We start from the raw sequence: 16,647 nt of genomic DNA on the forward strand, positions 1-16,647 counted from the left end.
ACACTAATATTCAACAGGAAAACCTCAATTATAATATAGGCTTGCTATAAGTCAAAGAAAAAATGCTTAGAATTTTCTGAGTTTCTTTATAAATCAATTGGTTGCTGAGTGAAAGGACTGCTGTGGTTCAGAATTTCCTTTCATTTATACAGGATTTCAAAAGAATGCATCGTACGTTATTTTTTGATTGTATTCAACTAACAGTGTACAAAACTAACACTAATTTCTGGTATGTTGCTTTCATACTTTTACCAAAAAAGTTATTTGCTTTCAGACTGCAAACTGTTAGGTGTGGTCAGAACACCAACCAACTCTTTTAAACTATAAATGTCCATCACTTTCATTTTTAAATTAGGTACATAACTACAAATGGACTTATATGGGGTTTTTTACACAGAAAGGAGAGGAAAGTCATAATTTAGTTAAGCCTATGCACAATGGCCTTGGTCCAATAAAGCACTTAAGCACAAGTTTAACTCTGAACACATTATAGTCATATTGACTTCAAAGGACTACTAATGTGCTTAAAGTAGGCACATGCTTAAGCATTTTGTTGGATGAGGGTGATTTTTATCCATGGCCACCCTCAGTAGTTTGCATGGCTGTCTTTGAAAAGACTGTAAGATCTGATGTTTCAGGGTTAAGCTGATTTTTATCTGCTGTCATAAGAGAAAGCCTTCCCTTGCAGATTTTCCCACAGATGTTCAGTTAGAATTTGTTATCAAAAGCATCTGGACATTGACCTCTACCAGCTGTGCCATTGGACTCGGTGGGTTGTTAGGTTGCACCAGTAGGGCATTTACACAGATGTTATCACTGTAGGACACAGCTATCTACCATTTTGATAATACTCTTCCAATAAAAATCAGTCTGGTTGTCTACTTCAAAGGTAGTCAGACTTGTGATGTGATGAGGACTTGCAGTTTTCCCTGGTTTCAGGATGAGCTGGGGATACCGCACCATTTACTGAAGTCTGTCAAGGACCAGTGAGCTCTAACTAAAGTTTTGAGGCTCTGTTCAAGGATTTGAAGTGGCGGGCTTTGACATCTTTATTTATCTTCATAGTAGAGTTGTAAAGGTATTTCACCAATATGTCCTTAAAGAATAACCAGTTACCTTGTAGCCTTTATTGGCAATGGGAGTAGTCTTTTCCACAGCAGACAGTCTGTCTTGAGGTCTATCCCAAGCACAGCTTGGGTGACTACCCCAAGGGCTGGGTTAGAGTACCCTTATGAGTTACCCACTCATCTGTTCTCCTTTCTTCTATTTGATTCTTCCTCTGTATATACTGGCAAGAAGTTATTGGCTCAAGATGATAAACTGTCCACAGAATCAACCACGCTGTGTTGACATTTTTCTATGCTTACTGTGTATGCAGAGCATAAATACTGATTTTTGTCTTGCACAACTGTTCTTATAATTGTAAGGGCAGCTTTCCTGCAGTAAAGAGAAAGATAATTCTTAATCAAAGATAAGGAGAAAATCTTTGAATCCTAATTTGGATTTTTCCTTCCAAATTTGTTTTTAGTATTGGTCAAATGTATCTCCCATTTGTGTTTTGATCATCAGCTGCATTTGGACATTTAAAAAAGAGCAACTGCAACCCTTTGAAAGAATGCCCTATGAAATTCTATATTTGACTTCTCAAAAATTGTACTGTAGAGCCACTCAGGATGACTTCATTAATGAAATTCAGCCCCTTGAGTCTAGTGCCATTGCTATCAGATATTAATGGGACCCTCGAAGTCACAGAATATTATAGACTGAAACCTCCTTTCATTCAGTAAATTCATGATCTGTAAAATAAGATTTTACTATAGTTCATCAGGAGCATAAATGCTTTCTAACAAAAAATGATAGATTATAGAATGAGCTGGTTAGACCTCTTTACTGAAGATGAGAGCCTTCTTTCAAGATTAAATCTGAACAACAGCCTGCGGTGGTGTGCTTTGGAGATTAGCTAGATATGAAAAGTGCTTTTCTTCTGCCTGGTTGCTGATTATTAGTGTGACATAAGGCGATGGCCTTTCTCAGATTTAAACAAACTGCAAATATACTTTTGGCATATGCCTAAGTTTGCGTACCTGGGGAGCTATTTTATATTCTATAGATATGTCTTCATGCAGAGTCTCCTTTTTTTCCACCGAAGGATTTTGAGAAAAGATTTAGGTGATGTCCTTTTTCCCCCAAAAAGGATACAACTTTCCCTATTCCTCATGATTCTTTCTCATTTTTTCCTCCATTTTTTTTTTTTTTTTTGTGAATTTTGAGAAATGGTCTGAGATAGGGGGCAAGTGGAAGACTTAAGACGCTTGATTATGCACTCTATTTAAGCATCAAATAATATTGTGTATCGTCTGCTTTGTGTATAAACATACATTTATGTGTTTTAGCTATGTTTTAACTGTGCACACAGACACAATTATATGGAATAAAATGACAGTGTTTTTACTGCGCTGTGATTATTTGCAGGTTTATTCCTGAACCCTGGTCTCCGTGCAGTGCCACGTGTGGCAATGGCATACAGGTGCGAGATGTGAAATGCCGAATTCTTCTCGTGTTTACTCAGACTGAGGTTGAACTGCCTGAGGAGGAATGTGAAGATGTGAAGCCACCAACAGAACGAGTCTGTCACCAGGCATCCTGTGACAGTGATCCTGTCCCCTATACACCAGAATTTTCACATGCTGAAGATGGCAGTGTGATTTATGACTGGGAATACATTGGTTTTACTCCTTGTTCAGCCACTTGTCTTGGAGGTACCTTTATTTATTTATTCATTCATTAATCTTGAGTTGTAAGAATTTGGCATTGTTTGACATTGTTGGGTCTTCTGTTAGTGTTACCCTAAATTAACTATGTTGATCTGTAGGGAAACATGCAGCTTCAAGTTTTAACTTATTTCTAGGTTATCCATAGAGTATTTCAAACTACTTTGTTTCCTTTATATCCTGTGTTCAAACACCGACTTTATTTGGTTAAGGTGCAAGAAGTTGTTGATACAGCAACTTGCTTTAGTCTTGTTGCTGCAGGAGTCTCGGCTGCCAGGTGGCACCAACATGTTTAATGCATTGGTGATGGGCATGTTTAGATGACCTATCTTTTCCTAAGAACTGAAAGTGTATAGTTTCAGACTTAAAATGCCCATGTTAATTATTCCTTATCTTCCAAAATGCTGCCATTTTCTGCAGTACAGTAGGGATACAAAGTTGTAATTAGGGAGACTTGCTTTCAGTCTGACCGGCATGAAGATCAAACGGGAGTTTGTTTAGGTCTTGGTACAGTATATCACTCTATAGGAACTCTGTGCCATACATCTGTCTGCAAGTAGTTAGGCACATTCCTTTTTGGATGTAATCGAATCTCCCTGTCGTCTTAAGTACATGTTACTAGACAAGGTTGCTGGTGTTGCTACTACATACTGTACTTTGGGACTGAACACAAGTGAGTTATGAAGTGTTAAGTGGAGGCAGTGGAATTGTGAACACACCTATATATGACAGGACTGATGACATCAGTGGGAAGTGAAGACAGTTGTACCCATAGAAGAAATAAAAAATGTAGAAAAGGGGAGAGCAGAAACAATTGGAAGCAGAGAGCCAGTCTAGAGCTCACGGAAAGCAGCCTCCTTTGTACTGTTCACCAGTTCAAACCTCGAAGACAGAAGCTGGGAGGGATGCCTCAGAATGCTATCAGCAGGATGGTAAGTGACTGATAAGTGCCTCCTTTTATCATTTACTACTGCTGTTTACTGATGGGGTTGACCCATAGCAATAGCAGCACATGTCATCACAAAAGCTGATGCATCCCATTCCCTCCACTACCTTCAGCGGGCATTATGACTGGCAAGGTATAGAAGAGGCTATAGTCCAAGTACATATGGATAAAAGTGTGATGGTAGTGACAGCTATTGTGACTGAGTGTCTCTGTTTCTTCATTTTAATGAGGGAATTGTTTTCAAAAGTAAGGAAATCATACTCTAAAGCAGAAACAAGGCTTTCATTGCTACTAAATTTGTAGTTCTCTTTTTCATATCTTAGCTGATTTTTGTAATGTACAATCATTTCATTGCCATCTTAAATACACTTTACTACTGCTTTTTAGTCAACATCTTTGTCAGAGGTGTTCTAAAACTCCGAAGTTGTTTAATTTTGAGGACATCAGCAGACATCTAGGCTGAAATAATCTCTAGTCTTTGCCTGCTCTTGCACATGTGCACGTTTGCATTGCCTGCATCTTCACATGTGAGTTTGTCCATGCCAAAACATTCACATAAAAACTTGCACTCGAAGTGCAAGCTGACGGTAATTTAAGGAGCCTGTAGTGAAGACAGTATTTCCATTTGCCGGCACGAAGGAACTTCAAAATGACTGATGAGCAGAATCCCGTGCTCAGCTTAATTTTGTTCCTGAGGGAGCTGAATGTGAATTCTGTTGTTGACTTCTGGCCCTTTCATGAATTTGTGAGGTTGCCTAACCCGGAATTGTTCTAGTTCATAGTAGTTCATAATGTTCATAGTAATCTAACCATTTGTCTGACACACAGTAGAAATGATCCATCTGAAGAAGTTTAAAAGAAAACAGTTTGTGTTCTTGAGGCTTCTGTGGTATCACTGGTACTATGTCTAGACATTTTTCTTATGTGATGCTCTTGGGAAATGTGGGAAGTTGTCAGGATATTTTATCAATGAACAGCTCAGAAGTCCCCGTGCTGTTATGCTAGTTAGGTAGCAGTGATTTTTTCCTTCTATCAGTTCTGGTCGTCTTGCTGCCTTGGCAAAGGCTTTCAAACAGACCAAAAATTACCTGCCGATAAATAGTTTTAAGGGAACCAGACATCTCTTCTGTTTCCAACTTACTGCAATGTACTAACTAATGATCTCACTGTCTACTATTTTTCCATTGTGTAGTTCAAAGGAGTTGATCCATTTCTGCTAAGTTTTATGTTCAAATCTCATTTCAATTAGATGAACTCTTCAGTTACAAGAAATAAATATTCTCTGAGTTTGGAATATCCCAGTGTAATGTAAATTATATTAGGTACTTTTTCTCTAGTATGTATGTATCTAGCAGTGGCTATTAAAATAAATTCCTGTGGATTTTCAGTATCCTTGGAACTCCCCACCCCCATTTCTTAGTGCTTGACTCTGAATGAGGGAAAAGTCTGCAGGGTCTATGTAGGCTGCAAGCTTTATAGCCACTGTTTGAGCAAGGACGGAATCTCTGTTTCAGTGCTTGTCACTTGCACCTTTTTTTTTTTTTTTTAAAATCCTCATACAGACTAGACTTTTAATTCAAACTCTCCTCTGGTCCCTCTCCAAAGCAGACGTAAAAATACAGATGGAAACATTGCTTTTTGAAGCATTAGAATTACAGAGATAGAGTGATCTGCAAGGCATTATCAAACATCATCTTTACTTTCCAGTTTGTCATATTCAGCAGGTTCTAGAGCATTAGTAACATGAGTCTTTGGTCGTGTTGTGTGCTTTCTGCACCAGATCTGCGTGGCTTGTCACACAGCGTATTGAGTGCTGTACAACTTGCTGCTTTTGTGGACTGCTACGTTGTGTTATGCCTGCTAGCATAATTAATACTTCTTTCATCAATCTTTCCGTGAGTGCAAATAAAAGTTGTCCAGGCCAGTTTGTCATGAGGCAGATGTCACCTTAAACATCCATAGGAAACTCTGTAGCCATCCTGAAAGCTAAGATCTATTTTGTCTTCAGTGCCTGAAGAAATCCCAAACTGAAAATAAGCCAGCCGTGTGCTTGGGGATCTCAGGATTTGCCCTCAGTTTCCCAGAATGTTTTTTTCTTTTTTTTTTTTTTTTTTCTCAAATCTGAAGAACTTTGGCCCTGATGCAAAAGCCCCCAATATAAGCAGAAGTTTAATTTTCATAGTATTGTCAGTGAGAAGTAAAAGTCATAATCAGAATAAAGAGTAGGCCTGAGGAGAAGAAATGTTTTTCTTGTAATTTGTAGTATTTCTTTAGTGTTGTCAATCATTTAACTACTCTACAATATTTTAAAATTATGTTTTCCATTTAAAAAAAATAACTGAACATTTCCTGGGTCCCTGTTTGAAAATGCCTTTAATTGCAAGAGACAGTTTTGGTAGTTCAATGTAATTATTATTATTTATATTCCATATGCTTCAAAAATTATGATTCAAGCCCCCTAAAGTCATTACATCAGCTTAAAAATAATGAGATTAAACAATAAATACATATGCACTTCCTGTTGTTTCCTCTACAGTCTGTGGCTTTGGAAGCTTTAGGGTGCAATCAGGTTGTGTTTTCAGGCTTTTGTCTGGATCATAATGGCTAAAAGTTTACTATTTTATTTGTAAGAAACCTGAGATGCTTAGAAAATCAATGGATTCTAGCCAAATTTAAGGGCTCTTAGGAAAAACAATGACCATTCTGAGAGTCACATATAAAGTTGAGAGCACTTGCAAGAGTGTTGTAGGCAATTTGATAACTGGTTACTCCTATCACTAGTTTCATTAACTGCAGACACTGTTTACTCCTTTACAGAAGGACTATAAATAACATTGCCAGTTTCGATAGATTTGCAGAGAGGCTCAAGCATATGTAGGACTTGGCATTTCTCCTGAGTTATTTTCAGCTGATAGTACATATTTTTAAGCAGTCACCAAACTGACACTATCTGATAGAAATAAATGACTGTCCTTCCTCTTCCAGTTATAGAGAATAGATCCACCCTCTTACCATTTGCACAGCAACTTTCCACCCCCATTTTCTTTGTACTCTAAAAAAGGCAGAAACAAAAAATCTGGGCTTTCTTCAAGCATTCTGATCTTTTAACACAGCTTCATGCACTGTGTATTTCACTGCACAGAAAAGCTTGTAAAAGAATGTAAATGTATGTGGTTTGGATGCTGGGTTAAAATAGAAAATATTCTATTTCACTGAATAGTAGGATAATTACTACAATAGTGCATCAGATTACTGTAAAAATACTTAATGCTCCCTGCTGCATACATAATGTTTTAGTTAAATTATCTACTATGTTTATATTATAAGCCAAGAAAGTCATACATATAAAACTTCGTTTGTTTGAATAATAGATTTTTCCATCTTCCAATCGACATTGAACAAGAAATGTATCAGTGACTGAAGTTCCCAACTAATGGAAAATTACAGTTTGGGGTGAGAAATCTGATTAATTGTCAAGTCATATTGACAGTTAAGTTCAAACAAACGCTGCATCAATTAAGTGTAGTTATTTACTGAATAGAGTCCTCCAGCTGAGACCCAAGGAACAGGAAGGGAGTGTGCGGTATGTTTTTAACAGCTCTTTAATATCTGTTTTGTATTTATGGCATCAAAACAGGGTGCCATTTTTCTTTCAATAAGGCTCCTGTGGGGAGGAATCACTACTGCAGTTTGCGCACTGTAGTTAAGTCAAATGAAAGATACACTGCATATCGGGATTTTCTTCTGGTAACACAATTAAAGCTAGGTAGGTCATGCTGCAAGGCAGAATTGGCTTAATGAACTCCAGGTGGCAACTTGCAGGCAAAACCCATCACCTGGTATGACATGCTTTTTGTTCATTTGGCTGGCCAATTTAGTTTTTGTAACACGGAGATAAAAAGTTCCCATGGGATTATTGCCGATTTAGATGGTCTGAAAGGAATCTCATTTCATTCCCCTCCTTCGTGTGAGAAATTAAGAAGATATTACTTCTTGCAACCTGTTCCAGAGCAGCATCACCTCTGAGTGTGGCTTTCCCATAGGAACACAGTGAGGTCAGTGAAACTGAAGGTTGGTAGCATAGGGTAGGTTTTGACCTGAAATAGAGATTAAATGGATGCTTGATATGCTTGTCTGGTAATGTCATTCTGTTTCTGCCAGAACACATTTTTTAAATCTTTATTTCTCTCCTGTAGACAGTCAGATGTGCATTTCCTATGTAAAGGGACAGGGAAGCTGCTCCTCTTAAACAAACACATGGTTGTCAGTCTGGAATAAAATAGTAGAGTTCTAGAAACCACATTTATTTAATGGTTTGTCTTTCTTGGGGCATTTCAATGTCTGCCTTATAGTAATGGTACTAGCTGTTAAAGATTTCTTCTCAGTCCTGCTAGTAAAATAGATTTTACTCAATGCATGTGTTCTATGTTAATGTAATTATCAATACTTTGATATAAGAGACTGAATAGGTTGTCAATCATATCTAAGGTCAGGTCTTCTGTTCTATACAAATTCATCACTCTGTTGATGTATTAAAAAAATTTATATAACAAGGTCTTTCTGAACTGAAAACGAGTCCCAGCGGGGATTTAGGGGTATACCAGAGAGCCTGAGAGAAATTGGAATCTACATTATTGTGAAAATCACTGCCGGTCTACTGCTGAAGTGTCTGAAATAGTTGGACTGGTTCAAGTGTCACAAAGAGGGATTGTGGCCTGGGGTGGCTGATACGCGGGACTGCATCAGAATTGTTTATGGATAGAACAAACAGCGTTGTTTTTGGAGAAGAATGACAGTGCTCATTAATGTGTTGTAAAAGACAGAAATATGGCCCATTGGCATGGAGACAAAACTTTTGGTGTAGGATATTTCATCGAGCCCACTGAAATCAGAATGGCTGATGATCAACAGTGCCAAGAAACCAGTCCTCATGCACAGTTGTCACAGAAGCAGGAATAGTTATAGTAGCCTTTGTGTAACAATAGTGGTTATGTTTGGAGGTAATGTCATAGGTGATACCATGAAGTGCTTAGTGAAGATTTCTAGTTAAAAATTTAATTCCCTTTGAAACCGTAGAAGTTGGTTGTAGGAAAAGAAATATAACCTGCTGCTGAAAGCAAGTTTGTATCCTTACAAAAGCACTGGAGATAGGTGAAAGGTAGGAAGGAAATGGTTTAAAAATCTTTAAACTGTGACTCTTCAAAAGCCATTTTTACCTGGAAGCAACAAAATAGGTATTTTATTATTTCAGTGACTTTTTGTTCTACAGGTTTATGATCATTAGCATTGCTTATATAGAACATCCCAGACACACAGGATCCCCCAAGTACATCAGAAATCATCTTGTCTTTCATGTGCATACAAGTAAGCTTTGAAATTGAGCAAGGCTTTCATACTAAAAAATACGATATATAGAATTGGATAATTACGTAGGTTTAAAATAAAAGTAGTTCACAAAATGTGCATTCGCTAAGCTGACTTGTTCTAAAGCAAACATATTACGTTTCATTTTGACTCATAGAAATTTGAGTATTAGTAATCTTTCATGCTTCAGTAATAAGATCCAGGTAGCAAGAGCTGCAGATCAGAAGGTGCCAAGAATGGTCATGAGTTGAGGAAAGCTCTAGGCTGCACCAGATTTGCTGCCTTCAGCAAAACTGTTGCATCTCTTAGCCCCTATGAGAAAGGTTCTATGTTTAGTCAGCCATTGTCCTGACTATAGTTTTGCAAGTTTTCTGCAGTTTTATTACATTTTTTGCAGATCTTTAGCTCCTTAAAGTCAAAGTAAGTGAGAAGTTATCACTTTTACCCTGATTTTGGCAATGAAAGCAGTAGTTGGCTTGGGACCATCACAGAACCAGGCAGATGAAGCATCTGATGGTGGACAGCCAGAGAAGTCTATTTTCTGTTGGTTTTCAGAGAGGTAGAGTGTCAAATCAAGCCTTTTAAATATTAGAGAAGTAAAGTGCTAGGTTTAGTTCACAAATACCTTTCGAGCATTAAATATATAAACTACCTCTGTGTTCCTTTTGACTTGAGATGTTACTTCTAAGCCTGCTATCTAATTCAGTGTTTAGAACTTTTTTACTGAGTATTATTCAAGAGTAAGCTTTATAGAAATCTCTTCCATCTTCAGTGTTTCATGGGTGTTTTCCTTTTTAATTCAGGAACACAAGAAGCGATTGCAATGTGTCTGCATGTAGAGACGAAACAAGCCGTCAATGAAACCCTGTGTGACAATTCCAAGAGACCACCACCAATGACTCGTACTTGCAATATGAAGCTTTGCCCTCCAAGGTACATTGTGATAATGAAATCATACTGTGGCAAAGAAATGGTTAATATGACTTAAATAAACATTGGCTTTCTCAGAAAGGGTTCAGATTTTAGGACTGTGGTCTTGCTTTGGGATGAAATTTCACTACTTCTGTCTTTAACAAGGTTTTGGGGTTGGGTTTTTTTTTTGGTCTTGTTCACTCCTTTTCCACCCTTCACATCTCACCAATAAAATAGGGAACATTTTCTGAAATAAATCTCTTCTGTGCAGATATTTGCCAGAGTTGGAAAAACAGCCATAAGTCTTCTAGTGGTAGAAGGAAAATTTTAAGGCAATTTCACAAAAAAACAGAGAATATTTACTTTCTATCCTTACCGAATAAAAAAAGTGAAATTATGATTTAAAGTTATTTTAATTACATGCTTCTTTAGTAGCCCCACATAATTCTTATGGCTTCTTATGTTTATCTGGAGATCCTGGGAAAAGAACAAACCCGGTCCAAATCCAAGAAAACCTAGCTAATTTGGTCACTTGAAAGGGCCATATGTGAAATTTTGACATGTGTTTCCTTATTTACACACTTTTGAACTCTGACATCCCTGATCTTTTGCATATTGTTTCTATGTGTTTGCAGAAACCTCCTCTTGCAAAACGTAGGGAAGAAGTTAACAGGAACAGGATGTTTTATAGAAAACATATACACATTTAAATGAAATTTTGTAAATGTAAGAAAGGTCTATTTACATATTTACGTTTATAAAGGTAAACGTCAGCAGGCTGCCAACCTGCTGGTTTTTTATGAGGAGCATTCTGAAAGTAATTTGTCTGGAAAGGAATCTTTATTACTTTATTGTTAATAACTTCTGCATTTCCTTGTTACCTGCAAGTTTATAAATCTAGTTTATAATTTTGCATTACAGCCAAACCAAAGGGATGTTCTAGCCATCTATCAATAACTATGCCTTCAGTTATTTTTCGCTAGGGTCTGTTTGGACATGATTGCTCCTTCCTCCATCTGAGGTGAGTTGCTAAAACGTGGGCTTTTGGCTCTGTTGTTGGAACAGGTGGCAAAGCGGCTCCTGGAGACGCTGCTCAGCTACGTGCGGGGTTGGGATACAGACGAGAGATGTGTACTGCCAGCAGCCGGGGGGATCTGCTGTTGCTGCTGAAGACTGCAAAGACAAAAAGCCTCATTCTTTACAAGCTTGTAACCAGATTGATTGTCCCCCTGGTTGGCATGTTGAGGAATGGCAACAGGTATGACTGGGTTACAAAAATAGTTTAAATGTGTTCCTCTGGCGACATACTTGAAATTCTCTAGGTGGAATAAGGTGGAAGGTCGCTCCTAAACTTTGGTATGTGTTTCAACTGATTTCATTAGAACAAACCAATCCAGGGTCAAAAATACTGCTTTTGACAACAATGCCAATGGGTAGTCACAGGATGAGGTGGAATGTCCTTTTTAAGATTCCAGAAGGCTGGATACCAGCTACTCCAGACATCACCTCTCTTTCTATGCTCTACAAATGCAACAACCTGCTTTTGGAGACATTGTCTCGTTTTTTTTGTCTCCAGGACAAAGTTTCCTAAACTCCCACCAGATCTATTAAGTGATGCGAGACGTAGGCAGATCTGCATGTAAGATGCATGTTTTTCTTTAAGATTTCTACTACTTAATTGCATTCAGGTGGTGTGACTTTTTAACTTAGTAGTTAGGTTCTCATCGTCTCTAATATATTACCTGAACATTTTGACTGAAGAATTTTCTACATGCGGCTTGCTTTTTAATTAAAGTAGATGTCATTTTTCAATAGAGCATAACAGGGGCTGGGGGGAGCTTACAGTGTTTGTGTAAAGTGTGATGGGTGAGCCCAGATGTTCATGCAGGTGTACATGCTATGTTCTCTTCTTCTCCTTAGTGTTCACGTACTTGTGGAGGAGGGATTCAGACCCGCAAAGTGTACTGTAGGCAGCTGTTGACGGATGGAAGTTTCCTGAAACACTCTGATGACACCTGCCCGGAACCTAAATTGCCAACTAGTAAACCATGTGCAAAAGTTGATTGTCCTCCTCAGCTAGTTGTAGGAGAATGGTCCAAGGTAAGCAGCCCCCGACAAGGGTGAACCAAACCCCTCTGTTACAACATGAGCTCTGAAGATTTCTGCTTGGGCGGATAAGATGTTTGGAGCAACAAATTCACAGGGTAGCTGAAGGTTTTGCAAGGCATGTACCTGGACTAAACTGTGCATGCAGTTGCTGTGCACCCCTGCCTACAACCAGACTGATCACAGCCCCCTTCCTGAGCTGTGTTTGAGTTGCTGAACGAGAGGCTGTAATGCATTGCACGCGTTCTACCAGACCTGTTTAACTGTCAGTTGTTTCATAGTACAGCTTCCAAAAAGCATGTATTTGCATTATTCTGGAATATGTCCCCCTTCTGTCCCATGCAATGCAGGCTTGCCTACCACTCCCCATTCAAAAAAGATTTATAAAACTGAATTTAGAAGCTGCAATTAAAGGTTCATGCAGTACAAGCTAGGAGAGAAGGTTGGGAGATTTGACACAGACTGTTTGGAACATGCTGAATTGTTTCTCTTAGCTACTAGATCTCATTGCTCTGTTCTGCCCATGGTTAGACATAAAGAAATACTGTCATGTTATTTTAATTGTTCCTGAGTTGCTTGCTGGAACAAATTATCTGTCTTATATTCTTATTGCCTGGAAAAGTGGAGAGAGTTTAATATCTGGATAACACAAATATTCGTATGAACTAGAGTGTATGCTCGCTTTCTCAGAAGAGAAAAAAAACCAAAACCCAAACCTAGTTTAAAATTAGCATGTGTGGTGTGGGACACCAAGTTTAGTTTGACTGCATCCTTCCTTTCACAGTGCTCAGTAAGCTGTGGTGTTGGAATCCAGAGAAGGAAACTTGCCTGCCAAAACCTAACAGCAAAGGGCCAATATGTCACATTAAATGGATCAATGTGTAGTGGTCTGTCTCCTTCACTGCTTGTAAGGACTTGTCAGATGAATGCCTGCAACAGTAAGTATGGTACTGAATGTAGTCTCTTGCTGATTTGGAATGATCTATTTATAAAGAAAAATCTGTATACAGGCTAATTCACTCAGCTCCCTATACTTTCACAACATTACTAATCTGCCATAATGAGAGTGTCATAATTGCTAGACCAGTAATAACAGGATCATTTTTAATTTCTTTTCTGCCAGTCAGAAATAAAGGTTATGATCTCAAGAAGTAGTTTTTGAATACATGTTAATGGTACATACCTCTCACCCTCATACTTACCTACGTTTGATCTGATTTTTCCTTTACCCTTCGCACTATCCCAACTGCAAAAAAAAAAAGTCCATAAATTGACTGTAAATTACAAAGGACATTAGAAAAGATAAGAATCCAGTTCTGACTTGTCATTTCACTGTACATTTATATTACACTGGACATTTTACTTAGCGTAGTGGAATTCAAAACCTGAAACTCCATGCTAGTGGTAGCTTTAGGTATAATTTCTATCTTTCCTTGTAGAAATGAGAATCCCAGTCTCATGAGCTTTGCAGGAAGTGATGACAGTACAGACACTCTTCAAAAAAATCCAGTGTTTCATTACTGTCTATATAAGAATTTTTTTCAGAAGGATTGCCTGTAGGAATTGTACAATTTGGGCACAATCAGGTTATGATACTGATGTTAGTTGCACTAATTGCATATGTGTAACACTGATGGAAATACTGATACAGAGTATGTTCAGTTACATGCAGTAACCTAAAATAGGCAGTTCTAAATGCAGGTTCCTTATGTCTGAACCTGTACTCTCCTTCCTTTATAGAAGAGAGTATTAGTTTGCAGGTTTGGGGAGCAAGATGCTGAAAGGAAACAAAAAAAGGAGAGTTTTTAGTTTTGAGGTAGGGGAAAACCAAAAGCCTGCATGAATGGCCTGGTTTTGATCACAGATCAGAGAGATAGACGTGTTTTGACCCAATTCATAGTGCTGTCAAGAAATAGCTACTTTATACATTTTGAAGCTTTGCTTTAAAAATTAGTCACAAAACAAAATAAGAAATAGAATAATTACTGATTCATACATAATATGAAACTTCTTTTCCTGGCCTGCATTTCAGATTAACATGCCAAAATCCTGAGGTTCAAAACTCCACTTAAATAAAGCCCTGTGGACCTTCAGGAATGTCCTTGGCATAAGGTTTAATAAAATATTTTGAGCTGCATATCTATCTGAATTTAATTAATTGTGGATAGTTGAATGGCAGTGTAGCTGGTTTGCAAATTGCTTAGCACAGGCTGATATTAAAGTTACATTGTCAGCTTCCACCACAGTGCCAAGAAGGCAGGGCAGTGGACTGTAGAGGGAATGCGATTGTACTGAATGGGTGCAGATCAAAGTCATAAAAGAGAATCACTGTCCTCTCCCTTCGTCTCCACAACCTTTTGGAACAAGGGAGCCCTTGCAGCTCAGATCTGCCTGAAAAATCCCCGGCTATGCAACAGGAGGGCAGGGGAAGGCACGAGACACGTCTGTGCCCAGGGTTCCAGTTAGAGTTTTGCAGAAGGAGCCGGGGCAGCGGCAGTGGCAGCAGCAGGCTTTGGATTCACAGGGACGTGCAGGAGGCATCTCCTCCTCCCGCAGCAATGGGTTCAGCCTGCCTTGAAGGGGGAGCGAACAGAAGACAGGAACATAGCGTGGCCCTAGGACCGGCAGACGGCTAGCTACAGAGAATGAAGCAGACTCAGTGAAGAGCAGCGTGGTGCGTGGCAGGTGTGCTGTTTGGGGTTCTTGCCTTTGAGAGCAGTGTTTCTGAATGTGCCTCCTCAAGATTATGCTTCTGTGGCTCAGATGAGCTCCTTCTTTTTTACCATCTCATGACAGTGCTGAGGCTTTTTAGACTTAACCTTTTACCCTGGGACTAGTAATTGGAGCTGTTTTCTACTTAGTAAGCCCGCTCTGAGAAATAGGAAATAACACTGGTCTAGCCCTGAGGTCAGCAGGACCTGAGGTCCAGCTAAAGCTGCAGAGGACCATTAGAGTTCATAGATGCAGATGGATTTGTACCGGGTGATAATGAGGTCCAGTGGCTCCAGTACAATCTAATCCTTAAGCAAGAGTTACCTTGTAGAAAAAAACCTCTTCCAGAGTCTGTTACCTCAGCAGCTGCAAGATTGGATGATACTAAGGATCTAGAAAACACATACTTCTGTGGCCTCATATATTCTTATGACCATATATACTTATATGGCCTGCCATCCACAACTCTGAACTTTGTTTCACTCCGAGCCTTGCTCACCAGTCACCAGTAAAAATATACACACCCTTTAGTGTTGAACTGCTAATGAGAGTTAGTGGTCTTTCTTTTTTTAAAAAAAATGAAATGGATGAGACTTGTTAACATATTTATAAGTATGCACTGGGTTTAATTCCATGTTGGAATAACTAGTGTAAACAGACCACAGCCTGAAGTATTTTAATTTGTGTGTTTAAAGTTACACTTACTGTGTCTGTAAGTTGGATTTTGGAAATGGAAGATTTTATACTGGAACACTTCCCTAAAAATAAATATTTGGGGCCCAATGACTTATTAAAAGCAGGACGCTACTTTAATGATTTTAGTAAACTGTGTGCCTAAAGCAATTTATTTGTTGTACCACGTGAAATGGTTGAGGGAACCATGTATCTGGATAATGAATACCGATTTAAAAGCTGTGTAATTATGAAACCATGATATCCCCACAGGTCTGAACTCATTACCCAAAACACTGAAAATAACCATTTTGTTTTATAAGCATAAGAATGCACTCTAGGGTGTAGTTCATATAGTGTACACACTTATTGAATGCTTGAAGCATTTAGCTTTTCACCTATTTCTTCACAGCATATTTGAAGCATATGTATATAAGAAGCATGCAGTTTTTCAAATATCATTTGTGTGCCATCAGTGTGGTTGTCATTTTATTTATGTACCTACCTAGTGGAATAGTAATAATGATTTGAGATTAAGGCACGCTGAGAAGCATTTTGATTTGTGTGTCCATTTCCTGGCTCATCCACACATTCTGCAGGCTCTGAGGTTTTTTTCTCTGTCATGTACCAAAAGGCTGGGTCACCAAACACAATTGGGTTGTTTCCTAGCGCCAACGCAGAGTGTTTCCCGACTCTTCCCAGCTGGCCAATTCCATCTTGCATGGAACGAACTCAGGGGGTGCATGCCCTTGCTCCAAGCCTCCTACAGCGCTTTGTTTCTCACCTACCTAGTGTTTTCTTAGTAAGATTAGTTCTACTGATCAAAGTGGGGCACAGTAGTTGCCAGCAGTGAGTCAACACAGTGGTATCCGAAGCATTGCAGTCATTCTCATGTTGTCTCCGGTGTGCCTATCCAGCCACTGCTGGGAAAGCCTGCCTGTGGTGGTATTCATTCAGGCAGCTCCCTAGAAACCTTTCAGCATCCAAGTGCCTGCAGTACAACGCAGGAGGAGCTTCATAATACCCAGTGTCTCCATACCCACGCTGCATGAAGCTCTATGCTGTTATTGTCTGCTTTTGTCAATTCATCTGATTACTTTATTCAACCTCTGAAAATTTTGACTTATTTCTCTCTTTCCTCCCTTCCTTCCCTACTTTCTTGGC

The 16,647-nt window shown here is 38.8% G+C and overlaps 1 protein-coding gene across 1 annotated transcript in view; it reads left to right on the forward strand.

Annotated features, from left to right (window-relative positions):
* Positions 1-16,647, forward strand: part of ADAMTSL3 (ADAMTS-like 3) — a 184,739-nt gene that overhangs the window by 139,445 nt on the left and 28,647 nt on the right. Inside the window, exons 15-19 of the mRNA XM_010571932.1 lie at positions 2,473-2,759; positions 9,885-10,014; positions 11,059-11,251; positions 11,914-12,093; positions 12,884-13,037. Coding sequence (XP_010570234.1) covers positions 2,473-2,759; positions 9,885-10,014; positions 11,059-11,251; positions 11,914-12,093; positions 12,884-13,037 — 944 coding nt within the window. The remainder of the gene's footprint in view (positions 1-2,472; positions 2,760-9,884; positions 10,015-11,058; positions 11,252-11,913; positions 12,094-12,883; positions 13,038-16,647) is intronic.

The sequence above is a fragment of the Haliaeetus leucocephalus genome, unplaced genomic scaffold, assembly GCF_000737465.1.
Source record: "Haliaeetus leucocephalus isolate CR32 unplaced genomic scaffold, Haliaeetus_leucocephalus-4.0 Scaffold339, whole genome shotgun sequence".
NCBI lineage: Eukaryota > Metazoa > Chordata > Aves > Accipitriformes > Accipitridae > Haliaeetus > Haliaeetus leucocephalus.